General features: G+C 41.8%; 2 protein-coding genes across 3 annotated transcripts in view; both read right to left on the bottom strand.

Annotated features, from left to right (window-relative positions):
* Positions 1-27,513, bottom strand: part of LOC311025262 (uncharacterized protein) — an 88,231-nt gene that overhangs the window by 41,043 nt on the left and 19,675 nt on the right. The window contains exons 8-9 of the mRNA XM_084028108.1: positions 23,886-24,059; positions 23,176-23,349 (exon numbers count right to left, since the gene is read on the bottom strand). Of these exons, the coding sequence (XP_083884234.1) occupies positions 23,176-23,349; positions 23,886-24,059 (348 nt within the window). The remainder of the gene's footprint in view (positions 1-23,175; positions 23,350-23,885; positions 24,060-27,513) is intronic.
* LOC311027008 (uncharacterized protein) lies at positions 6,505-12,783 on the bottom strand. Of its 2 annotated transcripts, none has more exons than XM_084030754.1 (13): positions 12,497-12,783; positions 12,178-12,282; positions 11,591-11,965; positions 11,307-11,408; positions 10,289-10,521; positions 9,937-10,115; positions 9,734-9,827; positions 9,297-9,641; positions 9,031-9,199; positions 8,584-8,698; positions 7,850-8,122; positions 7,561-7,714; positions 6,505-7,473 (listed from the first exon to the last, which is right to left on the bottom strand). In XM_084030754.1, exons 1-9 carry the CDS (start codon positions 12,723-12,725, stop codon positions 9,149-9,151), a joined length of 1,713 nt encoding a protein of 570 aa, XP_083886880.1. In that variant the 5' UTR covers positions 12,726-12,783; the 3' UTR covers positions 6,505-7,473; positions 7,561-7,714; positions 7,850-8,122; positions 8,584-8,698; positions 9,031-9,148. The 2 variants fall into 2 exon arrangements, with proteins under 2 accessions (XP_083886880.1, XP_083886881.1); XM_084030755.1 differs by having other exon boundaries at positions 12,178-12,279.

Below are 27,513 nucleotides of genomic sequence, written 5' to 3'. Positions count from 1 at the left end.
AGGTTCTACAAAGAACCCATGCAGGGAGTTCCACTAAGAACCCTTTCATATTTCAAGGGTTTCATCTAGAACCTGCACAGGGAGTTCCACTAAGAACCCTTTCATTTTTCAAGGGTTACATCTCGAACCCGCACAGGGAGTTCCACTAAGAACCCTTTAATTTTTCAAGGGTTACGTCTAGAACCCACACAGGGAGTTCCACTAAGAACCCTTTCATTTTTCAAGGGTTTTATCTAGAACCCACACAGGGAGTTCCACTAAGAACCCTTTCGTATTTCAAGGGTTTCATCTAGAACCCACACAAGGAGATCCACTAAGAACCCTTTCGTTTTCCAAGGGTTTCATCTAGAACCTACAAAAGGAGTTCCACCAAGAACCCTTTCATGTTTCAAGGGTTTCATCTAGACCTCACACAGGGGGATCTAAAAACATCCCTTTTCAAAGGTTTTCACAAATAACCGTCTTGTCTTCTGAGGGTTCTATGAAGAAACATATTGTATTCTACAGATCAGTTTAGTTCATATTATATTGTGGTCATTTATCATGTTGACATTGAACAAACATTCAAAACATTTTAATGAGAAAAACATTTATTTAAATATAGTCCAACAGAACAGGCTGTGTAGGTCCCAGGGGAGAACAGGTCAAAAGGTAGCATAGGTCCAGTGGAATCAGCAACATGACAGGCCAGACACACCATGCTGTCCTCAGTCGTGGATTTGTGTAATCTCCAGCAACGGTGACATGGCAGAAAGGGGAGACAAAAAAAGAGTTTGAGTTCCATCTTACTTCGCCTTATTGTAAGCTATCTACAAACAATAAAATAATGCATGGTCCAACGAAAGGAATCAGAGTACATACTGTACTTACTAATTCTGACAGTGGAACAGAATCATGAGAAAGTGAGGGAACCCCACAAAGTTTTCACATTGATTTAAATAATGTTAAAATACTTTTCAGTGTTATGTAACAAGTATCAAAATGTTACGTATTATAACAATAATGGAAATCTCAGCAAAACCCTCTTTTTCAGCTTTCGTCCAAGCTGTGTAAGTCAATTCTACAAGAAAACAAACAAACAAGCAAATGAACAAAACATAACAAGAAACAAATGCTTAGTCCACCTTTCACCATAAAAGTCCTCAGCTAGGGTCAAGCATGCTGAAATAAGATATTATATTTAGCTCACCTTGATTCTCTGAAGTTTCTTCTGTTCTCTCTCTCTTCTGTTCTTCTTTGTTCTGTTCTGTTCACAGTAATCACTATTGGTATGTCACACCTGGTTTGTAGAGGGTGAAGACCAGACCATATGGGGCAATCCATGGGGCAACCAGCTCTTAACTCACACATGACACCCACCATGGGGCCAGCTCCCAGGCCCAACACACCAAACCTCTCCCTTTCCCCTGGGAGATCAAGGTTCAATTCCTGGCATCAACAAACCCTAATATAGTATCCCCAAAGTCAGCATTACAATATGATTTTTTTTTTTTAACATCAATTAAGGCTTGGCCTCTGACATCAAAGACCTTCCTTTATCACTGAACTTATGTGCAGCTTCACAACTTGACTAAGCCAGTCAGCAGGGTACAGCAGCCATGGGATGAGGCCGATCATGGAAAAGTATGAGGAGGAGACAAATACATGAGTAAAATTGTCTGTAAAATAAGTGTTTAATATTTTTCAAATTGTCTGTCACTAATCCACACATCACCTCAGTAGGCATTAACATGGTCACTCTGCATCAACCAGGCCTTGAAGTCACAACTTCAAACTGTATCTCTAGATCACCTGACTTGTAACAAACTTTCAAAAGCCTTCGTCCAGTGAGTCGTATAGCTCACTTAGATGCCCCAGAAAGAGGGGTTATATCCTTGCTGTAGGGACCCAGGGTTCAATTCCCCTGGCTGCTTCTTTGCTGTGTGTCATTTCCTCCTGAAGAAGGGAGTAGTGTAACTAAACTTTTAAAAAATAAACACAATTATAGCTGCTGCGCAGGCAATGGGTCGGGTCCAGACTATTTTGGGCAACTTTAGGCAATTCTGAGCAACAAACAGGAGAATAGGAAGGCAAGACAGTTGACATTGTAATGTTGCACATTTTGCACCAGTTGAGGCTGAAATCCACAATTTCTGGAACCAAAGAGCATTGTCTATCGCACTGAGCTAATTGGCAAGTGGCAACTCAACTGTGGCTTCACAAATTGAGTAAGCCATTCACAGTCAAAAATCAGTGTTTGAGGTAAAATTCTGATATGTTTTTGTCAAACATCATCTACCATGACTCTAAAATTTTGTTCATTTGTTACACAAAAACTACCAGGTATTTTGATGTATTACCATTATCACCCCTGATGGGGCTTGAACCCACATTGTCTGGCACCAAGAACCAGCTCCTAGCCAACTGAGCTAATTGTCAGCAAGGTATGATATCTGTCAACATGGGAATTGGACCTGTGACCTAAAAGCAGAAGTCACAGTTTGTACAGACAGAGCTAAACAGACACATGATCAGCTCCCTCTGTCTGACCACTGACATGAAGGAGCTGTCAACCTGGCTGTGTGAGTGAGTGTGGCGAGTCAGAGGAGTCCCTGATCTACACCTTCTGCTGGATAGCTCAGTGGGTACAGACTTAGATTTGGATGGTGGGGGTTAAAATCCCAGTCACAGCTAATCTTTGCCTGGGTCAACAAGATTTGCTGATGAAGGTCTTGCGTTCTTATAATTAATGGTTGTGAAAATAAATTGGTAACAGAACATTTCAGTTTCATTATTTGTATGCCTGATCAGAATGTGTAAGGTAATAGACTAGTATGGTGGACCTGATGACTCCACCCAGCTAGCTGGTTAGCTCAGTCACTACTGCCAGTGACTTTAGACTGGGTGGCAGGTGTTCAAATCTCAAGATCTGCAATTATGTTACAGTTTGATCAACAGGGTCTGGAGAAGAAGAAAAAAACAAATAAACAAAAAATGGATATGAAAAGTATTTCTATCAGTAGTAACAAGGAATTGTATTTTGCACCATTATTGGTAAGTGTTATCAGGAAGTATTCCCTGGTGACACAGGATCTTATACCCATGCTTTCAACAATACCTGAAGAACTCTTTCTTCCAAAAACGGTTCTCTGGATCAAAATAGTTCTTACTGGAACCCTTAGCGTTACCAAGAACCCTTTTAAAACCCTTTATTCAGGAAAGGGGTTTTAAAGGGTTCTCTCAATCAAAATGGTTCTTACTGGAACCATTAGTGTTACCAAGAACCCTTGAAAAACCCTTTCTTCGGGAAAGGGTTTTTCAGAAGCAAATGGTTCCAGGTAGAACCTCAGCCCTTGTAGAAGAACCCTATTGGAACCCTTATTTCTAAGAGTGTACCAACCAGTTATTGAGTTATTGAGATTCTACTTTCCTACTGTTTGTTTTGTATGCATGTCTATTTGTTCACATTTGGATGAATAATAAAGTATTTTGTTGATTATTCCCTGAAAAGTCTTTGCTTGCCCCTATGTTCTGTAACTTTTTTGGCTCTATCCTTTACATCTTTTGTGCTGTATTTCATGGAAAAAGGTAGATAGCAGAAAGTCACGTGCAGTGACAGAACAAGTACCAAATTTGGCAGTAATTGGATAATAGGAAATATTATATGGAAAAAAATAGGGAAGTGAATTGAAATCTCACAGCGTCTGAAGCGCCACACAGAAAGGCCATTTTTTAATCTTATTTGCTTCATACAAACACAGATTGGTGTCAAATTTCGGAAATGATTTTTCTCATCCTCTGTGTCAACATACAGTGCATGACATAAGGTGATCAGACTTCAGAGATCAAAACCGGAGAAATGAGCCTGGGACAGCCGGGAACATTTCCAGTTTGGCCATCAATATCATTTAAAAGTGAAGGATTTCTTGTCATAAAACCAGGGACAGAGGTAGTTCTCCTATGTTTTCCCTGATAATAGGGAATGTGCCCGGACACTGAGGACATCTATCTGGTCACCCTGGAATGACTTAACAGGTATGTGGTTTACTAAGGCCTATGATAGTGGTGGGAAATATAAGGCCTGGCCCTGCAAGGTAGGCCACATGTGGCCTGTTGTTAAATCCGGCCAATGTGTTCATGATCAAAGGCCTCAGGTCTGATTTGTCATCAAAGCGTTGCCTTATTCATGAAATACACTGCGCCCACACTTACTGTACAAGCAACCCTGCTGAAAGAAAACGCATAGAGCAGCACCAAAACACAACATATGCTGGTCTTGCTGGTGAAAAGTCTCTAGCAAGACCAGCATATGTTGTGTTTTGGTCCTGCTCTATGCGTTTTTTTTCAGCAGGGATGCTAACTATGAGTTAGCATAAGTCAGGCCACCTGGCCCGTCAGTAGTGTAGTTCTTCATATAAAAAGGTTTCCCACCCCCAGCCTATGACCTCTCAGGGACTGCTTGCAAGGGTGCCAGGCATGAAGCTTGTGGCAGCACTGGACTATTGTCTCCAGCATGCCCCCTCACCCAGTCTGTGCTCTGTTACTACGTTTTTCTTTTTCTGACATGGCAGGAATACGCTTCCATACAAATACAGAGTGATATATAGTCCAGATAGTACAGTATTTGGAGTTGTAGGCAGTATTTTGTGATAACCCACAACTACTGTGTATGTTGTGTTTTATACCCACCTACGGCAATATAAGAAGCTTTGAGCATCATTTACTAAACTAATTACAGAATGTTTTTCAAACTGATTAAGATTTGGTGTGCACCTGGTTCAATTATAGTATAGTTCAAAGTATATGAAAATCTGAAAGTGACAACATTGATGATGATTGGAATGGAAACAGCTTGGTCTTTTGAGTCCCAACCCTAACCCTAACCTTAATCCAGGCTTTCCTCCAAGCCTGTAGTACTGCCCTAGATTCTCAGCAGGATTGTAAGCTCTTAAAGTGACTCATGTTGATCACTAGTTCCACTAAAAAATCAAAAATAAACAAACAAACAAACAGCTTCATTTCATATACTGGGCCTTCAAAGTGCTCTCTGAAACTAAGCCTGGGATGGTGCGTGTCCATGAAGCGAAACAATTAAAACTTTGCTGTGGAGCTAAACCAAATACATCATTGGAAAGGTCTTGACCTGGAGAGTAACATATGTCAGTATGAAGATTCTACATGCCTCCTGCTTTGAAATGTTGACCTTTGAACCTTGACCTTGGTGCAAGTTTGAAGGCTTATAATTCAGCAAAAAAAGGGGCTACAGACATAGTAGAAACTGTTCTGGAGAACTCTTGATCTCAGCTATCATGTGAGTATAGTCGCCAACGGGGGGCGCTGTCAAATATGGTTGAAATTAATTTTCACCCATTTAACAAACAGATTTTTTAAATTTGATTACACATACGTGTTCACCATCCCCTTAAACTGCTCAGTGTACTCTCAATTCAGTATTTACAACTTCAATTTCTAGGAAAAACACTAATATTAAAAAAAAAACTACAATTCCCTACAGGCCCGCCATTTAGCTTGATACAGATCAGCCTCACAGTTGTAGTACTTCCGGTTTCTGAATTAGGATTGGAGATAGGGTTGTAAAATGATATATCTACTGAATATATGAAATATGCAGTGCAGCCGAACTAGTTATTACACTGCATCTAGATGATATCAACAAAAAGTGAATATGTTTTTTTATTTCAGATATTTAAGCCAAAACAGTAGTCGAGCGCGGGCGGGGGCGGGGGATCCGGGCCGACGGCCGAGTGCCCGCTGTCGGCTGTCCTCTAGTGTCCAGACACCCTTGGGGGTGGAGCCTTCTACATGTGTGTGTGTGTGTGTGTGTGTGTGTGTGTGTGTGTGTGTGTGTGTGTGTGTGTGTGTGTGTGTGAAGGGGGCGACTTCATGAACACAAGATCTCGATCAGTTTGAAATAAATGACAGTTTTGTTTGTCTGGGTCCAGACTGATACCAGGCAATGGTTTTGTAACAGATAACGCACTATTTTATACAGTCTATGGTAACGCTGTTGAGGTATGTGGAGGTTATCATAAAAAGACATGTGACGAAAACACTTCCGGACAGCGGGTCCTCGGTTCTCCAATGGGAATGAGTTAATAGTAGCCTACATATAATACATGATATATACAATGATAAAATAATTGTTTCGTTGTTGAAATAATTATTAAGTATTGAAAGGATCTACCAGCCTGAGATGTTTGAAAAAAGCCAAAAGATTTACTCATCTATTGTCCCAAATACACATTCTAGATGTAAAGCTAAAAGACATGTTGACTGTGGGCTCATGGGGATTCTACAGTAGTAACTGGTTGATCCCTCTCTTTGGACTTATCTTACCTTGTTCTTATAGGTGTTACTCCACAATGATTAATCAATTATGTAACTGTGAGCGTGGGTGTGTATACATTTAGCTATGTGAGCAGGGTGTACTCTTCCTCTTTTCCAGGTATCGACTTCAGCTCACTGAGACACTGTTATGGATGCGCAATGAAAGTCAAGACAAGGAACATTTAAGTAGATTTACTTGCAACATGAATTTGTGACCATCACAGGAAAACAGAGTCAGTATCAGCAGTAAAGATGATTACATAAGATTAACAAACTGGCAAGATCTTCAGGGCACAACATTAAAATAAGGCCTAATTCGATTATGAAAGTCACAGCATGGGCTCAGAGTCAGGATACAAAACAACCTATGAACAGTGTGACATACCGACCACAGGACCACATAACAAGAATAACTCAGACAAATGTAAAAAGTGAAGAGCATGTGAAGTGATTACAAAGGACTGGTAGGGCCTGACCCTGTGATACACTGACCTTGAGGGGCAGCTATGGAGTGTTTTGCAGTGGTGGTAGTGCAAAAGTAGACAGTGCAGGGATTCAATCAGTGCAAAGCTGTGTATGTTGTTAAATATGACTATGTGAGTGTGAACATAAAAGAATTCCTGAACAAAAATAATACAAAGAAGGTAAGATAAATAGAACAACAGACACAGGAAAGATAATACAAGTCAACAGGGGTAAATGTTAGGAGCACAGTCCAGATTGTGTAGAGTGGCTAATGTAGCCTGTAAGACGGTGAGATGGATAGTGGATACTAGAAAAAGTGATGTGATGGTTGGGGCAGAAAGAGACTTTTCTCTGCAGCTGATGTGATGAACTTCAGCTCCATGCCAAAAACAGAGCCAGCACTCCTTAGCCGTCTGTCCTAGTGGCCCTCTTCTTAATGCTGCCTCCCCAGCACACAACAGCATAAAAAAGACTCTGGCCATGACAGTGCTGTTTAGTCTTGTTCAGAGTCACTCCCGGTATGGTCCTGAGAATCACTGTCAAAGCTGATGTTCTGTTCCGTCAGAACTTGCACGTAACACTTCTTTGCATGCTTTGACATGCTGTTGCTTGCTTTTAACTTCTTCAACGTCATGCTCTGTAGACCTAGGATCCCATCTTGTTGCAGGCCCCACGTCTCACCTTACACGTAAAAACACATAGAGCCTTTATTCAATAGAAACTTTCAGATATATTGTAATGTATGCCAAATATAACTACAATACATACCTGATGTCATATTCATGTCATATGTCTGCACGGGTGCAAAGACACCTCCAATGATTATGCATTTCTGCAACAAGAATCCTCTTCTCCTCCTCGAGTCTCCTCACTGCCATCACCAGGTCAAAAACCTTCCTCTTCATCCTTAGATCTACAGAGTCTGGAATACATAGATGAAACATAAGTCACTTGTATTTAAGACTAGTATTTAAAGATTTTCTGGGGTTACAATCAAAGCATGACAGATTGTGTGCCACTATGTGACTATTTCACATCAACGGAATTGTGTACATACCAGCGTGTGGAAGCTGCCATGGCCAAACCACCTCGTCAGACAGAATGGTGTCCAGGCTCAGGTTTTCTGTGTTTGGAACCATGGCGTTGTATTTTTCCACAGCTGAACTTAAGATTTTTTTTTCCTCCCGGATCTTTCGGCGGATCCGAGCACGTCCTTTGCAACCGTCATTGTCTTTGTAAAGACGCAGGGACCTCCTCTTAACACTAGCGACCAGCTCCTCGATTCGGCTGGTCACAGCAGCAACATCAGCATCATTTGGGGATGTCGTTGCTGAGAAGAAGAAATTAAGATATGAGAAATATGCTTCTTGATTTCATGAAAAAATATTATTTCTGGTGTATGGGCAAGCGAGCCTCAACAATCTCTGTAACTGAGAGGCTACACTTGTAGCTAAGGTTGAGTATAGTTAGGTTAGATCTTTATTGTCCCCATGGCGATAATCTTTTCCACAAGTCATCAGCAATCAGAGTATGTGCTCTTCCACTACGACTACAATGAACCTCTTTGGAACTGCAGCCAAGCTTAGTCAGTTTAGTACACCTGACACACAGGTTTAAGGCTACGTGCAGTTGCTACAAGCTAAATTCAAACCACGAAAAGAAATTCACAGTGATAGAGCTATTAAAAGAAGCTTGTGTCGATGACAAGACAAAACAAATGTGTTTATACTTTCATAATTCTACAAGCACAGAAGTGATACATCCAGCAGCATATCAAACAGTATATTCTACCTTCTGCCCACTCATTGACATCAATGGTCCAGCTCTCCAGTTGTTTGTCTGTGATGTCCATTTCCATTTTCAGAGCCTCCAAGTTATGCAGCTGGCTTCGCAGGGTTGTTGTGGCCTTTAAACACAAATAAAAAAAGACAATGTGGGAATTGCCTACAACGTTGAATATTCTTGATAAGGAATGTAAAGTGCCTTCACTATTAGAAAACCACATACAATTAATACTGATTAAATATACAGTATATTCGTATATACATGGACTATCAATATATGTGGTATGAAATATGTGTAAATTACATTTTATATCAAGACACAAAATACAATTGACACTACATATAGAACCATCCGTATATTCCACTGTATCTGGGCAAGTCTATATTTTTGTGATATATGCCACTTTGACAATATTGTTATGCATGTTGCAGAAGGGAAAACTGGTGTCTTTACCTTCTGATATCGGCGGGCAAGCGTGGAAGCCAAGTTGTCAAACTTGTGCTGGTTCCAGCGCATGGCCATGATCGTCAGCATGTCTATGCGTCCTGCAAACATCAAACATATGAGATGATCATCCTTCTTTCAAAAAGCAGTAGTCCTGATACGCTCCGCTCCATTTCACCTTTAAAAAGAAAACAAGAAAAGAAAACCTAAATGGCAACAATCTTATGCAGGTTTTCAGGGAACAGAACATCTCACTGACAATCATTTTTTCTTACCTCACATTTGAAATCGTGGGCTTTGGCATGAAACACTGAAAGAAATGGCCTCATGGTGAGGAGATGCTGAAGCTCAGGGCATTTCTCTGCCACTCTTCGGAGGTAAGGCCAGTACTTACATGCCACATCCATGGCACAAAATGTCACTGGCTTACAGGCCATTTCTTTTTGGAGGAACAGGGGGTAGGCAAAAATCTCCCCCCTGAACATATTGAGGGCACGAAGAAGAACCCCATGACGACACACAGCGAGTTCCAGGCCCTCCTCGTCTGTTTTCCCTGATGACTTAGTAGATGTTTCACGTGCCGCTGACCACTGCCCTCCACAGACACCTCTTCCAGAGGCCTACAACATGGAAGATGGTTAACAGTCCAAACTTGTTCAAAAAATGCCCTCTTTGTTTTATAGGTAAATATAATGAAGTTGTGCAAGTTTACATGACTGGTTGAGGAATGGACATAGTCCACGAATCTTGAAACGTCATCATCTTTTGCAATGAAGACGCCATCAAAGATGGCTGGTTCCTCAGATCTAAATGAAAGACATACTTAGACTTTCAATATTCATATGATTTTCAAATTCACAACAGTTACTTTCAAAATGATGAGCTGTCTATGCAAACACAAGATTTAGTAATTACCTTGCAGCACTCTTGAACCTATAGTGCTTGCGGTTCCCATCAACTGAGACCGCAAGCATGTCTGGGCTGCACGCTGGGCAGTCGGAGTGGTCCTCCCTGCACAATTTCTCCACTTGGTATCGGACGGCCTCCCACTCCAAAAAGCTGGTTCGGAAGCTGTCTGCTGTGATGTTCCCAGTCTGATTCAAAAGAGAACAGTAACAGAGAACAAGAAATTAAAGAACTTAGACAAAGGGTCGCAGGTGTATAAATGTTAATGTAGTGTAATATAGTGTTAATGTTCATGTATCATGATCATATCATATAACTCACAGTATTATCTCTTGAGTTACTTAACTTATTTAATACTTACACGGCCAAAGCGGATAGTCCGTCTGTCCAGCATTCTTAAAAATGCTTGGCTTGACATCCCTGGTGCTGCCATCTTCACCTCTTCAAAAGAATAAAGGATGTCCAAAGCATATACCGTTGCAAAGTGAGAGGTGGCAGGCCAGTAGTCATTGGAGACCATGTCATCCAGTCCAGGAGTCCATGAGGCTTCACAAGCCTCGCATCGAATCTCAGGCAATTTGAGATCATATCGCCCTGGAAAAAAAAGAAATATATATATGTAAGGCACAGCCGAGCTAGTATGTGCTTATGTTTGTTATTTAGCAGACGCTTTTGTCTAAAGCGACATACAAAAATACAACAATCAAAATTAACATCAATTTGTCATTTTAATTATTATGTAAATCATAAAATAAGCTTAGGAGAGAATAAAAAGATATCAAATCCCAGGAAATAGGAACAGGTGCCAACATCAGTAACCGTCATTGATGTTGCAGGCGTTAAAAATCCATTTTGCAACAAACATCACTCATACAAACCGGATCATTTGAATGACATAACAGTCGCTCATTAGATGAGTGCAGTGGTCTAGATGGGGTGTAAGGTATGCGGTCACAACGTGAAGCGGAGTGGCCTTTACACCTCGGAGTGCATTAACATTTTGATATTCCAACGTCGCAAAGTCCATTATCTTGCTTCTATCACTGTTGCCAAAAATGATGCTCATAAACTGTCAAAATGTGGTCAAAAACTTTATGAGATGTGCAAATATCTGAATTTTAATGCACATTCTAACATCACAATGGGAGATTTAGCCAAACATTTGTATAATCACATACAGATAATACATTTGCGTCTGCATGATGCCGTCATATCAATATGTCATAATAATATGATATTAATATGTCCATATTAAGATGACCCTAAGCGTCTTTGTGTTTAGAGTTGATATGGTGTGTGATCAGGAAATAGCTGTGGGTGACATTCTGCAGCCACTTTTACAGAATTGACCCCATCCCGACCCCTGAAGTTCTTCTTACCATTCATTGTAACCACAACGATGGACTTTCCTGCGATGACACGGGATGATCCTCGTGGACAGCTGCATATTTCTGCTGGCATCTCCAAAGGTATAAGACGCTCTTAGAAAAAAAGAAACATGTATGAGAAATAAAGCACAACATATGTATTTACTGGCAGCTATTTTGAAACCAGGTAGGACTTCATGGCTTCATCAACTGATCAGAAATCAGTATTCAGTTTTCCAGGTGATAACTGGAAAAAATATAGTCTGAGAAGGGGACTCTCAAAAACTACAACTTACCACACTGGGTAAGAACACTCTCCACAACACAGGTTGTCGGAGGCAATGGTTCAAAGAAACCATGCATCATGGAATCCCTGTTGTGGAAGACTCGATCTCGATGGACCCTGATGTCACACTGGCCACAGAGGAAAGGGTGTGGTCGGCAGTCACAACAGCGGATAACTGCTGGATGGTCTGCACATTGTTGGCAGACTCGAGTTGCCACCTGCCGTTGTTTGCCCACCATGGTGTTGACCAGCCGGGATCTCTCTTTCGCCCACCACCCTGAGATCAGACTCTTTCGAGTCGACCAGTCGGTTGCGGCTTGAGGTGGTGTATCATCCACATACAGGTCCTTAGCCAGTGAGCACTCAAGCTCTTGAAGGAAAGACTCTGTTAAGACAAAGCACAACACTGAAAACCAACGGCTTATAACAACAAAAGATAATGGCATTGAATAACAGTCATTTTGAAATGTGTAATGTTATCTGTTATCTATTGATCAAACACAAAACAATCAAAACACAAAACTATGAAATGTACATTCCTATCGTAATAAATGAACATACTGTTTTGCATCAGTGCAGACAAAATAAAGAACATACCAGCAGTAACTGAAGGAAAGTTGCTGGTCACTTCCCCACTGGTTTCCAGAGCCATGACAGGAGGAGAGACACCAGTCTTCAGAGTCTGGCTGTGACTGGGACCTGCTGTAGCAAAAAAGCTGTTGCTTTTTACACTCGATGACACAAACTTTTAACGTCTCAGTTTCCTTGATGCTCGGCACAGGTATGTAATAATAACCTCAGATATGTTCTAATTCAGACCCAAGACTTGTGATCATGTTGTATACCATTCCAAGATAAACTAGATCTGGAGATAAAGTCTACATTTCAATTAACACGAATGTAAAACAAATCTGACCTGCTTGTTTTCGGGATGATCTGGGTCTGCCATCAATAATGTTTCCATCGCAGTCCCTCTTAATCCACCTAACACCTTGATTGCGGTTTGATGGCTGGCTGGTGGATGGTTCTGCCTCCTGGTGCAAGCTGATGAGCTGTTGGAGGTTTTGGAGGTGAGCCTGATGTTCAGCCTGACCAACAAGGTCACTCAACTCCTTCTGGAGCCGGTTCGGCTCAGGATCAGACATTGTACAGGGAGGGAGAGAGGGCAGGTGAGGGGAGAGGGAGGGGGAGGGAGAGGGAGAGAGAGAGAGAGAGAGAGAGAGAGAGAGAGAGAGAGAGAGAGAGAGAGAGAGAGAGAGAGAGACACTGTAAGATAGTAAGAGAGAGAACAGAAAGTAGAGAGACTGACAAGATACAATACAAATGTGGCTCTTCAAAGTGCCTTTTTGTTGTTATAGGGTGCTGCTAATCAGTAGTTGGAAGTGACAGGGATAAGGGAACCTGTTGAGAAAGAGAAAAACAAATCAATATAATATAGAATAGATCACCAAACTACAAATTACAATATGAATACTTTAAGTGATGTGTAAGTCCATACTTCACATAAAATAGTTACAAATTCAGTTCACACAGATTAAAAATGAATAGTTTTTAATACACCATTTCAATAGTTCACGTTCAGTTCATTTTATTCAAGCTATAGAATGATCCTTAACCTAGCCCTATTATATGGTATCTTTGGTGTCCATGGATGTTTACCAGCTTGCAAATCATTGAATTGAAGTCTGGCAGTTGATCGCGTTGTGACATGAACTTGCCAGGGTTAACTTGAATCCAACATTTTTATTCAGATTTCAATCTCACATAGTCTGAGCTAGTTCAGTGACTAGCAACTAGATTGCATTCAGTTCATCGTTCTAGAAAACATAGCGTGTTCTCCTGGCTAACTATTAGCTAACTATGTGTAGCACTTAGGGTTGCCACCGGTGTGGACCCGCCACACCGGACCGAAAATCGGCGTCTTTGAGAGAGTCGGCGTCCGTGACATGAGTCTCCTTGGTGTGGTCGCTCGAATCGGCCCACGTCGGCGTTCATTTCAGCCGATTCAAATGTGTAATCCGCCATTCGAGTCGGCCATATTAAGTAGCCCGACTTCATTTACCGATGCGAGTCGGGCAGTCGGTGCGGTGTGGACCCGCCTAAGATGTTGTATATATCTATCCTATGAAATCGCATACAGTGCGCATAAACATTACCAAAAAAACACAACTACAAATGGCAACAATTTAACAGCATAATTTGCTTGCTTTTGATGAGGGCATGCTGTTTAATTATTTAAGCAGAATAGCAGGCAATTCTTACGTGGGATGTCGAAAAACGCAATGGTCCTAAGGAGCGTCTCCATGCACGATAAATGATTGCCTGAAGGAAAATATGTCTTCCTATTTATTTATTTGTTTGTTTGTAATCCAACTCCACTTACACCACAGCTAAATAAAAAACATATATACAGTCAAGATAAACACCTGTAACACAAAATGCATCACCTGAAACCGAAACTTCCAGCGCAGGCAAACCGCACGTTGGCTAACACCCTTGCGTCAAAATCAACCGATGAGGGATTTGCGTTCAAATCAGACTGATGACCCTCTGCGTCGGAAATAGACGCAGAGGGTCATCAGACTGATTTGAATGGAAATCCCTTTGCGTCACTGTCGGACGCAGAGACAGGTGACGCAAAGGGGATATGACCAATCGTCAGTATGTGACGAGTAGGGATGAGACTGTGTTGGATAAGCATGCACCCATCAAGAAGCTCACCGTCAGATCTGTCAAAGCCCCTTGGCTTGACTCTGACCTGAGAAGCTCGATGAAAGATAGAGATAAACGGAAAAGAGTTGCTGTAGATTCAGGTAGCTCAGAGGACTGGCTAGCATATCGCTCTTTAAGAAACAAAGTGACCAAATGAAATAAACAGAAAAAAAGGGTGTACTACCAATCTAGAATTGAAGAAATTAAACATGATGGCAAAAAACTCTGGAGTACTCTCAATCACATCATGGGTAGAGATAAAATGGGCAAAACACCAGCATTTATTGAATCAGGTGAAGGCTTTATCACCAAGCCCAAAGACATTGCTGATTATTTCAACAATTATTTCATAAGTAAAGTTGATACTAGATACTTGAAAATCTATTGTCTGAATTGAAATCTGACAAACCCTGTGGTCATGATAATCTAGACAGTAGACTCTTAAAGTTGTCAGCTGGAATAATAGCCAGTCCTATATGCTATATTTTTAACTGAAGTTTTAAAGAAGGAATCTATCCTCAAGTATGGAAGGTTGCTAGAGTAACTCCTCGACCAAACAATAGGAAAGAAGCATTCACTGGATCGAATAGTAGGCCAATTAGCATTTTACCGCTATTAGGGAAATTAATGGAAACAATCATATTTAAGCAAATTCAAAATGATTTCTCTATGAATAACATTAATTCAGACTTTCAACATGCATATAAAACTGGCTATTCAACATGCACAGCTCTCACACAATTAACAGATGACTGGCTAAAACTAATTGACAGTAAATTATTAGTTGGCACAGTGCTGTTAGATTTTAGTGCAGCTTGTGATATTATTGACCACAAACTACTACTTATAAAACTGTCTGCTTATGGTTTTAAACTCTCAGCTATTAACTGGATGAAAAGCTACCTAGTCAACAGACAGCAATGTGTCATGTTCAATGGAACCCTTTCAAGTATTAAAACATTATATTGTGGTATTCCCCAGGGAAGTCGCCTGGGACCTTTATTATACTCAATATTTGTAAATGATATGCCATGTATTTTAAAGAATGGTTGCTGTGCAGTTTATGCGGATGACACAACAATATATGCTTATGCAGATAATCTCACAGACCTGAGCAGTATACTACAAGACGAGGTCATGCGGATTTCTAACTGGAAATAAGATGAAACTTAATATTTCCAAAACAAAATGTCTTGTTATTTGCTCAAATCATGCTCAGAGAAAGGAACGCATATGAAGTGTTTCTTTGAATGGAGTTCATATTGAACAAGTTAAAGAGGCCAGATTGCTGGGAGTTACAATGGATGAAAGACTATCTTGGGCCGCTAACATTAATAACATAGTAACAAAAATGAGCAGAGGCATTTCAATCATAAGAAGAAGTGCCTATTTTTTAACTAACACAACTACTAAGCAAGTTATACAATCCCTTGTATTGTCACATCTTGACTACTGGCCAGCCATCTGGTCTAATGCATCTAAACAAGAACTAAATCAAATCCAGCTTACCCAAAACAGAGCTGTGAGACTAGCTCTCCATTGCTCCTTTAGGACCGGCATTGAGATCATGCATAATGAATTGTCATGGATGAGAGTTGGTGAAAGACTAGCTTGTAGTTTGATTCTATTTTTTAAAATCAATCAATCAATCAATCTTTATTTATAAAGCACTTTTCATACACTGAGTGCGCAGCACAAAGTGCTTTACACAAAAATAAAAACAATAAAGTAGACACCTCCCACCCTCCATACACACACCCACACACCCACGCACCCACATACACACACATGCACAATACCGGCAACAGGGAGACATGGCAAGGCACTGAGAATTGAGGAAGCGCCGTCATTGGGGCCATCCACGCTGGGAGGAGTCACAGACCGTGCCACGGGGGGCGCCAGTGCCAAGGCCCTCCGACCCTGACAGACAACAGCTGGTCAGGCCGAAGGGACCCGAGGACAGCACCCCCAGCAGCAGCCCGGACTCAGCTCCCAGCGTGGAGGACCCCCCTGAGGAAACTCTGGAGTAAAACCTTAAAAACTAAAGACATTAGATAGGATAAAAACCATGACAAAAGATAAATAATTGAAGTGAACGGTTAAAAGGATAAGAATAGGTAAGATAAGAAAGAAAATAAAAAATTGTACCATAGGTAAATAAAACAAATTAAATTATTTAAGATTAATATCGTCTAAAAAAAAATAGGCTAGAGGAACGACATAAAATATGACTACATAAGAATGGAATAAAAATGCAAATATTAGTTAAAAGCATCTATACATACCATAAACCTGCTTATCTGTATTCTCAGCTGTTGCATGCTAGTGACAGTCACAACTATGGTACCAGGCTAGCCCTGAGAGGTGCTCTTACCCACCTTAAACCCAAAACTGATGCTTTGAAAAAGACTGTTATGTATAGGGCCATCACTTCCTGGAATCGACTTCCACAATATCTGGTATCAATCACCAGCAGAGTGGGTTTTAAGAATAGACTGAGAGGAGAAGTATTGCAGAAAGAGATTATTCTAGATTCTACCTAATGTCATGACTGGTTCATTTATTTTCTTTTGACTGATTTTTGGCTTAAATTCATTTTTGTTTCTGGTTATCGTTTTTATATTGATATTATCTTGATTTTGTATGTACTTTATGTCATATTTTATTAATTATGGTACTTTTTCGTCACTTAGAATATTGTTTGTCTTCGGTACACTAATGTGTATATTGTAGGCCATTGGTTCTTTGTTTTAGTTTTGCAAAAAAATATATATATATTTTTATATTGTGCTTTTTTATCTTTGGTATGAACATTATTATGTAAACTCTAAGTTATTGTTTTTTGTTTTTGTTGTTGCTATTTTTGTATTACAAAATGTTATTATTGATCATGCTGTACTGCATTGTAATCTTTTGTGTTGTGATTGTGTGATGTTTTTTGCCTGGACCCCAGGAAGAATAGTCTCCACTGTGGTGTAGAATAATGGGGATCCTTAATAAACTAAACTAGACCAGATGGATGCCTTCCTGGCCCAGATAAACCTCCCAAAGGTTACTGATGAACAAAATGACAAATTCATATCTAAATAACAAAAGAAGAAATTCAATCAGCAATCAGGAGAATGAAAGGGGGGAAGTCTCCAGGGACAGACGGCTTTACCACAGAATGGTCCAAAACAATGCAAGATCAATTCATTCCAACATTATTAAACCCCCCCTCATGGAGGGAGGCAATGATTTCAATCCTACCTAAAGAGGGCAAAGACAGGCTGGAGTGTGGGAGTTATGGCCCTGTAAGTCTTCTAAATAAGGATTCTAAAGGATTCCCCTCCATTTGAACTAAAGAATAGAACATATACTAGCAGTATTAATACATGAGGACCAGACTGGCTTTGTCAGACAAACACAGACCAAGATAATATCAGGAAAACACCACACATTATGAGACAAATCACACAAACTAGAGACACTGATATGAAGTTTGGATGCAGAGAAAGCCTTCCATTCAGTTTTTATAGAAAGGACTTAAAAACGTGGCTTTCATACAACTATAATCCACACGATTGCAGCATTATACAACAAAGCAACAGCTAGAATTCAAATCAACGGTGATTTAACCATTCATTCATTCTGGAAAGAGGAAGGAGACGAGGGTGCTGTGATGGCCGCTCCTCTTCGCCCTGTTTATAGAACCCACAAGTCATTGATTAGGCAAAGATCAGATAGAAAGGGGGCAACAACGACATCCGGGGGCAAAAACTGGCCCTGTTTGCTGACCACTTATTGATACGTTTAATACAACTACACACACACTCCCAAAATGGATGAAATTATTAGAGGAATTTGGTTTCATTTCTGGTTCTAAAATTAATAACAAAACTCAAGTACTGACATTCAACTATGACCCCCCCACCGTCCATTAGGACCATGTCCAACTGGAAACGGGAGGCTGAGTCCATGAAATATTGAGGTGTCTCATTACCGAGGGACTTCTCAAGACTGTATGATATCAATGACGGCCCGTTCCATTCAAAGAGAAAGTCTGACATCCAAAGATGGAATGTTATTCCCTTTTTAAGTTGAAGCTCCCGGATAGAGTCAATCAGGATGAAGATTATTCCTCGGATGTTAGACCTCTTCCAGTGTTTGCCAGTCAAAATACCATCTAAACACTTCTCAGAAAAACATTCCAGAAGGCCAATATGGACCAAATCACATGGACTTCCTGGAAGCATCTTTATCTGTCTTTGAATGACTAAGATTGGAATTCATGTATGTGATGGTAATTTGCCTTTCTAAAGAAAAAGATCATTTCAAAACAATAACATGGAAAACCATGCCAGATTGTGAAGACAAACTTTATTCTGTTCTTTTCTTCCTCTAAAATAAAACTTGCATCAAATGAAAATGTATGAACTCTATTTGAATTCCAATGAATAGTAATTTCTTGTTTTCATGTTCAACTATCCATCAGAGTAACATGAGAGAGAAAGGGAAGCATGCAGAAGAGTTGAGCAGAGGTGGAAGGGGATACATTGCAGATCTCATTCCAAACACTGAAGGATCTTCTGGATCAATACACGATCACAAACACTTCATTGACAAGTATGTTTTCACACACAAGGAATGTGACGTGGTGATTGGTGCAGAACAATACACACAGTCAGATAGTAGAATGACATCGTTACATCATTATGAAAACGGAACATTTACAATAGAATATGTGGAACTAATATAGAAGAACAGCTTCAATGATGTCAGCCATTCAAGGGTCTAGACCTCTGGGGGACCACAGTCTCTGGTTCCTCACATAGTCTGGTCTCTGGACTAATGTGAGCTACTATCTAGACCTCTGGGGGACCACAGTCTCTGGTTCCTCACATAGTCTGGTCTCTGGACTAATGTGAGCTACTATCTAGACCTCTGGGGGACCACAGTCTCTGGTTCCTCACATAGTCTGGTCTCTGGACTAATGTGAGCTACTATCTAGACCTCTGGGGGACCACAGTCTCTGGTTCCAAACATAGTCTGGTCTCTGGACTAATGTGAGCTACTATCTAGACCTCTGGGGGACCACAGTCTCTGGTTCCTCACATAGTCTGGTCTCTGTACTAATGTGAGCTACTATCTAGACCTCTGGGGGACCACAGTCTCTGGTTCCTCACATAGTCTGGTCTCTGGACTAATGTGAGCTACTATCTAGACCTCTGGGGGACCACAGTCTCTGGTTCCTCACATAGTCTGGTCTCTGGACTAATGTGAGCTACTATCTAGACCTCTGGGGGACCACAGTCTCTGGTTCCTCACATAGTCTGATCTCTGGACTAATGTGAGCTACTATCTTGACCTCTGGGGGACCACAGTCTCTGGTTCCTCACATAGTCTGGTCTCTGAACTAATGTGAGCTACTATCTAGACCTCTGGGGGACCACAGTCTCTGGTTCCTCACATAGTCTGGTCTCTGGACTAATGTGGTCTACTATCTAGACCTCTGGGGGACCACAGTCTCTGGTTCCTCACATAGTCTGGTCTGGTCTCTGGACTAATGTGAGCTACTATCTAGACCTCTGGGGGACCACAGTCTCTGGTTCCTCACATAGTCTGGTCTCTGGCCTAATGTGAGCTACTATCTAGACCTCTGGGGGACCACAGTCTCTGGTTCCTCACATAGTCTGGTCTCTGGACTAATGTGAGCTACTATCTAGACCTCTGGGGGACCACAGTCTCTGGTTCCTCACATAGTCTGGTCTCTGGACTAATGTCAGCTACTATCTAGACCTCTGGGGGACCACAGTCTCTGGTTCCTCACATAGTCTGGTCTCTGGACTAATGTGGTCTACTATCTAGACCTCTGGGGGACCACAGTCTCTGGTTCCTCACATAGTCTGGTCTCTGGACTAATGTGGTCTACTATCTAGACCTCTGGGGGACCACAGTCTCTGGTTCCTCACATAGTCTGGTCTCTGGATTAATGTGAGCTACTATCTAGACCTCTGGGGGACCACAGTCTCTGGTTCCTCACATAGTCTGGTCTCTGGACTAATGTGGTCTACTATCTAGACCTCTGGGGGACCACAGTCTCTGGTTCCTCACATAGTCTGGTCTCTGGACTAATGTGAGCTACTATCTAGACCTCTGGGGGACCACAGACAGTCTCTGGTTCCTCACATAGTCTGGTCTCTGGACTAATGTGAGCTACTATCTAGACCTCTGGGGGACCACAGTCTCTGGTTCCTCACATAGTCTGGTCTCTGGACTAATGTGGTCTACTATCTAGACCTCTGGGGGACCACAGTCTCTGGTTCCTCACATAGTCTGGTCTCTGGACTAATGTCAGCTACTATCTAGACCTCTGGGGGACCACAGTCTCTGGTTCCTCACATAGTCTGGTCTCTGGACTAATGTGGTCTACTATCTAGACCTCTGGGGGACCACAGTCTCTGGTTCCTCACATAGTCTGGTCTCTGGACTAATGTGAGCTACTATCTAGACCTCTGGGGGACCACAGTATCTAGTTCCTCACATAGTCTGGTCTCTGGACTAATGTGGTCTACTATCTAGACCTCTGGGGGACCACAGACAGTCTCTGGTTCCTCACATAGTCTGGTCTCTGGACTAATGTCAGCTACTATCTAGACCTCTGGGGGACCACAGTCTCTGGTTCCTCACATAGTCTGGTCTCTGGACTAATGTGGTCTACTATCTAGACTTCTGGGGGACCACAGTCTCTGGTTCCTCACATAGTCTGGTCTCTGGACTAATGTGAGCTACTATCTAGACCTCTGGGGGACCACAGTATCTAGTTCCTCACATAGTCTGGTCTCTGGACTAATGTGAGCTACTATCTAGACCTCTGGGGGACCACAGATAGTCTCTGGTTCCTCACATAGTCTGGTCTCTGGACTAATGTGGTCTACTATCTAGACCTCTGGGGGACACAGACCCAGGAGACAACATCTGGTTCCTGGCTGAGACTCTTTAGAGACACAGATTCTCATCTTTGAATTGACTCTGGATGGATTGTCTTTGTCTTCTGACACCATGTAGGGAGTTGATTTGATGATTTTATGTGTATACGTGCATATTTTTATCTGATCTGTTTATTTGATTCCTTTTATCTTTCTATTCTGTACTTTTTATTGTGTTTTATCTTGTGCAGCACTTTGGAAAACCTTGTGTTTGTTAAAATGGGATCTAAATAAAGTGGATTGGAATGGATTGGATATGTAATCACAGCGTGTGAAAAATGAGCTTCACGTTCGGTGTGAACACGACTTCAGACCTAAAGACCACGCAGAGACACTGATGATCCAGACCAGACTGTAAACCCAGGATAAAGAGGTTCAGTGAATGTGGTGTTGATGGTGTGGATGTGGATCAGTTTGTCAGAGGAGACTTTGTAGAAGGTCAGAGTGCCAGCAGGACAGTCCAAGTACACTGCTACCACACCAGAGGAGGAGGAGGAGGAGGAGGAGGAGGAGGAGGAGGAGGAGGAGATGTGTGTTTGTCTTTTATTGTGACTGACAGAGTAAACACCATCATAACAACTCAGACTCCAGGACTGATCATTCCGTCCAAACACAGAGTCGTCTCCTGTCCTCTTGATTCCTCTGTAACTCACTGATATATCAACCCCTCCTCTCCTCTGGACCTCCCAGTAACAGCGACCAGTCAGACCGTCTCTACACAGCAGCTGAGGCTCTGAGACAAATCTGTCTGGATGATCTGGATATGACTGTTCGTAGTCCACATGTGTCACCTTCCTGTTGTTGTCGTCCAGTTTGAGGTTTCTGCTGACTGTGTTTGTGTCGAGTTCCAGTTCACAGACATCTGATGGAGAGAACAAACACAATGCAGCTAAAGGTTCATCTCTGTCTCCCACTAAACTACGTCCCCATACAACTCATCTTCACTCTCTATCACGTTTCCAGGGAAACAACGTGTTTTCTGGACCCAACGGTCAACGTTTGAAACCGTCTGAAAAAACCTTAACGAACAAAACAAAAACGCTACAAAACGACATCGTTGGTAGTAAAAATATCACAGTTGGGCCTAAAATGAGTAAAGATTGAAACCAGACCAAACTGTGGTCTGGTCTGTGGACTAATATGAGCTACTATGGTAGAGCTCTGGGGGACCACAGACCCAGGAGACAACATCTGGGTCCTCCATTTAGGATTCAGGGACGTCAGGACGACAGGAGGACCATCTCAACGCTGAGACGCTTTAGAGACACAGAGTCTCAGGAACTTCTCTCTTCACTTCAAATATTTAAACTCACACAAACACCACAACAACGGGAATGTTGGGTATTCGCCTCCGTTGCCGTCCGGCAGGAATTGGCGTCCGTTTGCGTCTCTGCGTTGACTTTGTGTGTAATTGAAGGTGAAAATGTGGCGTTTGGTGTGAACACAACACGACATCTTTACAGCCACGAAGAAACAAACGCTACGTCCTGATTAGAATCGGATTTCAGTCATGAACACGTTCAAATCTGGAGCAGCTGAGTTACTGAAGACATACTCACACTTCATCAGACCAGGTCTCAGATTCTGCTGTCCCCCATGGTCCACCCTGCAGGAAGACATGCAAACACCAGGAAACATGAAGCCCAGCTCCTCAGTCAGAGACTGTTGTCCATCTGTCCTCACCTGAGAGTCCAGTCTGATGTCTGTCCATCTGTCCTCACCTGAGAGTCCAGTCTGATGTCTGTCCATCTGTCCTCACCTGAGAGTCTAGTCTGATGTCTGTCCATGTGTCCTCACCTGAGAGTCCAGTCTGATGTCTGTCCATCTGTCCTCACCTGAGAGTGTCCAGTCTGATGTCTGTCCACCTGTCCTCACCTGAGAGTGTCCAGTCTGATGTCTGTCCATCTGTCCTCACCTGAGAGTGTCCAGTCTCCAGTGTGGACCCTCCAGTCCAGCAGACAGCAGCTTGACTCCTGAGTCTCCTGGATGATTGTAGCTCAGGTCCAGCTGTCTCAGATAGGAGGGGTTGGAGTCCAGAGCTGAGGCCAGAGAAGAACAGCCGTCCTCTGTGATGAGACAACCTGACAGACTGAAGACACACACACTTCTGTCACTTCTGGGGACTTTTAAACTGAGAAAAAGTGATCATTCTCTGTTGTTGTGTTGATGTTGTACTGGGTGGGATAAGCGTGGCTGAGTGATGGACAGAGACGGATAGAGGAGGACGAGAAGTCAAGAAAACAACAGTAGAACCAGTCTATGTGGTCTGTCTTCAGACCTGGTGTCCCAACAAAGATCTGGCTACTGATTTAAACCAACTAGCAAAGAAAACTGTAATTCAATAACATCTCAACTCTGTTTGTTGTCAGTTTTCATATTGAACTGGAGGAATTAAGTAACATTATTAATTAAATAACAAGTATTCTGAGAATAAAGTCAAATACAAAACTTGGAGTCTCAGAACATATCAGACATTCATGTGTTCAACTGCTCTTTTAGAGCCGCCATGTGAACTTTAGCAAAAGTGTCTTTTCAGGAATAAGAGCAAAGAAGTGAATATTTGGTGCATGTAAACGGATCATTGGAAGCTTCATAGGTAAACTTCTCAAAGTCCTTGAGTCTGACCTGAGAGTTTCCAGTCCACAGTGTGGACTCTTCAGACCAGCAGACAGCAGCTCCAGTCCTGAATCCTGCAGGTCGTTGTTACTCAGGTCCAGGTCTCTTAGACTGGAGGACTGGGAGCTGAGAACTGAGGACAGACCTTCACAGCTTCTCTCTGAGAGGTTACAGCCACTGAGTCTGAAGAGGAATCAGAAATGTGTGATGAAACTAGAACAAACAACTGTTCGTCTCCTTGGAATTAACAATGAAAACTCCTCAGCAAGATCGAAAACAGGCTTTACAAAGACTTAACTTGTGTTTGTATTGCAGTCCTTCACAAGACCAACAAGAACATTTCATTCATTGACCTTTAAACTTAACCAGCAAGGATTTTATCAATGAGAAAAAAACTCATCCTAAAAGCAGAAATAAATGTAAAATGTGGTAGAAAAGAATTCAATGTAACTTCTGTGGACACTGTTCCAACACTAACTTCACGTGTTCAAACATGATGAGAAAACTCTTTGTATTCCTTGAAAATCATTGATTCTTTTCATGTTTTACTAGATAGAATCTTATCATTCCAAGCAGAAAGTGAGTTCTTCTGCTGCGTTCACACCAAACCTGAAGTGATGTTTGAGTTTGACTGCAGGATGAATTGGTTTTATTTGTGGGATCATTTGTGTTTAGTCACGACACTCATGCTAGACACACCAGCGAGGAGGCGGGGCTTATCTCCATGTAGAAACAACCAGGGTTCCTCCATCACGGATGAAATAACCACTATTGCTGCTTTGTACATGTTGTGAAGTCCCAGATACACCAGGAAACCAAACGCCGTCCTGTCTGAGTTCATAGCCTCATGACGACAACAGCATTTAGAAACGCCAGCTGGATTTGTAAAACTATTCAAAGTTAGAACGGCAGGGGAAAGACAAACAAGACGTTTGGTTTCTTTAGTGATTTTGTTCTTCTGCTGTTAGATCGTTACCAGCAGAAACGTGTTTCATCGTAGGGATAGACCGATTATCGGCGCCGATATTCAGCATTTTGACGCAAATCGGCATCGGCCTTTTTCTTTAATCCGACGGCCGATAAGAGATCAATTTAAAACTGGGTTATTTTGGCTCTGATGGAGCCGCGCCTCTCTGTCTGCAGCCACTACTGTGTCTCCAGCATTGTCACACCCATAGCACCATCTGATTGGTTACACACAGAGCCATGGCATGGGTAACAGCCAATCAGGAGTGAAAGCTGTGCTCAGTGCTGCTCACACACGCGGCGGCGAGGAGAAAAAGTTTCGCCGAGTGGAGACGCTGCGGAGGGCTGATATATATTATGGAAGCAAATCTGTTCCATAATTCAAATTAAAATGGATTAACAGAAATGCTTTTTCATTTTCAGAATATAGCTGCATTTTTTGACTCATAAATAAAATGAGTAATAAATAATCCAAACTGCATTTTCATTTTCTTCTTCAAGACTGCTCATTGTGTAACTTAATTCAAATGAAAAAGAAAAGGACATTTAAGATTTCATTTTCAAAAGATGCCCCAGCAAATAGGTACCAAAATTCAATTTGAAATGTCAAATTTGAAAATTAAAATGCATTAGCAGAAAGGCTTTTGCATTTCAAGGTCATAGCTGCGTTATTTGACTCATAAATAAAATGAGTAATAAATAATCCAAACTGCATTTTCATTTTCTTATCAAGACTGCTCATTCTGTGACACAACTAAAAAGAAAACAAAGAGGACATTGCTTTTTCGTTTTCATGCCCGCCCCCCGCAAAAAAAGGTAACATAATTCAATTTGGATTCGCAATCCAAAGCGGCGCAGGAGAGTGACGTCAGTGGCAGTTCTTCTCCTTCAGCCCCCAGTCTGACACCGCTGTTCAACCAACAATGGCGGTCAAAGACGGCAGCAGCTCCGGCACCGGCAGCAGTGCCGAATACACATTTAAATGTAAGTAACGGGTTTCTGCTTAACGTCGGACGTTCAAGGGGCCTTAAAACACATTTGAGTGTTAAAATGCGTGAAGTTAATAATGCTAATACGTGTAGCCATCGGAATGTAGGGCCAGCTACGTGATGTAGCTTAGGGCTGTTGATACGAGGAGCTCAGTTAACGTTAGCCTTTAAACGTAACGTAAGCCTAAAACCCTTCACTTTCAAATGTTACAAGCTCCGATGGTAACTTATGTTATTGTAACCGTGGAGCTGTTCAGGTGATTTGTTCTCGTAAGTTGTGTAGGCGACAGTCCGCTCCGACGTTTGGATTTAATACAGAGCTAACCTTAGGAGCATTATTACTGTTAATATCGTTATTATATCGTACAATCATTTTGCATGTTGACATAACAGGAAATGTGCTTCACACGTCGTTTTGTTGTAGAGAGCAAGGAGCAGACGGAGGATTTGATCAAACTCCGGGTCCGGGATGAGAACGACCACCTGTTGAGGCCAAGAACACGGGGCCACCGACAGCAGCAAGAACGAGGAAAACAGATGAATGCTGGATTTGATCAGGGAGGACATGAAGTTACAGAGGGAGAGCGAGGAAAGGAGAGAGCAGAGAGAGGATGGAGAGACCTTTTAGTTTATTGGAGAGAATGGTTGATGTTTTTGGGGGGGGGGGGGGGTTGTTTTTCCTTTCTGTTCGATTAAGTTCTGTGTTGATTTGTAATTTAAATTGTTAATTAAAAAATTTGTATTGTTCCATTTTCTTTTCCAAATATTGTATATAGTTAAATTAAAATATTATAACCTGTAACATTATCTGTTCCATTTCTTATTTACAACTAAAGTCAACTTTTGAACTGCTTTTCAGTGACAAGACAATCATTTATTTTTTGTGTAATTAACAAATATTTACAAAGTTACAATAACTATTGACAAGTGGGTGTTCTTAACATGTAGAACTATTTACAAAAGATGATCAGAAATAACTATTTACAGAGAACATATATACAGTATTGACTGAGCAGGAGTCCCTGGTGGTGCTGCTGGACTGGATGGAGGACCCTGGAGTCTTCTGGCTCTGAGTGGGACATCATCTGGAAGGTGGGGGGTGTGGGATGCATGTCTCCACTGTCCACCACATCGTCCATCATCGGGGTTTGCAGGGCTGATGCAATCGACCGATGCCATGTCACTAAAATGTTTAAAAGAGAGGCAAGAATGAAATATTGAATTAAGTCGGGGTTATTTGCAGGGTTCGTACACATTTTACTATTCAATTCAATCACTTTATAAGCCAAGCATTTAAACTAAAATTCAAGCACTTTTCAGACCTTGAAAAACAGCATTAAAATTACAGCATTTTCAAAGATTTTACATTTTAAGCACCTGTACGAACCCTGTATTAAGTCTTATGGTTAAATGACATTATCCATGTCAATCTATACTTAATATGGCTCGTCACTTGGCGGTATCATTTATTAACGGGTATATTAATTACCACGTACTACGCTAGCTATGTATGAACATTAATATGGGTTAAAATAACGGCTTTAACGTTACCTCCCCACGGCTCTCCCAGCCGGAGATAAACAAGCCGCCGGTGTCGCCGCAGCCGCCTCTCCTTTTGCTCCGAAGGTGTTGCCTCCGTAGACCACGAAGGCTGGGTCCTCCGAAGGCTGCAGACCCCGTGC

Source organism: Eutrigla gurnardus (assembly GCF_963514095.1).
Source record: "Eutrigla gurnardus genome assembly, chromosome: 1".
In the NCBI taxonomy this organism is placed as follows: domain Eukaryota; kingdom Metazoa; phylum Chordata; class Actinopteri; order Perciformes; family Triglidae; genus Eutrigla; species Eutrigla gurnardus.
This window is presented reverse-complemented; position numbering and strand designations above follow the sequence as displayed.

Bases quoted from the DNA above. Each gene is read 5' to 3' on its own strand.
- LOC311027008 (XM_084030754.1), bottom strand. From the start codon at position 12,725: ATGTCTGATCCTGAGCCGAACCGGCTCCAGAAGGAGTTGAGTGACCTT. The intron at 9,828-9,936 runs GTAATTACTAAA...TCTTTCATTTAG, and splicing joins AGGTTCAAGAGTGCTGCAAG to ATCTGAGGAACCAGCCATCT. The intron at 9,642-9,733 runs GTAAACTTGCAC...TCCATGTTGTAG, and splicing joins TCCATTCCTCAACCAGTCAT to GCCTCTGGAAGAGGTGTCTG.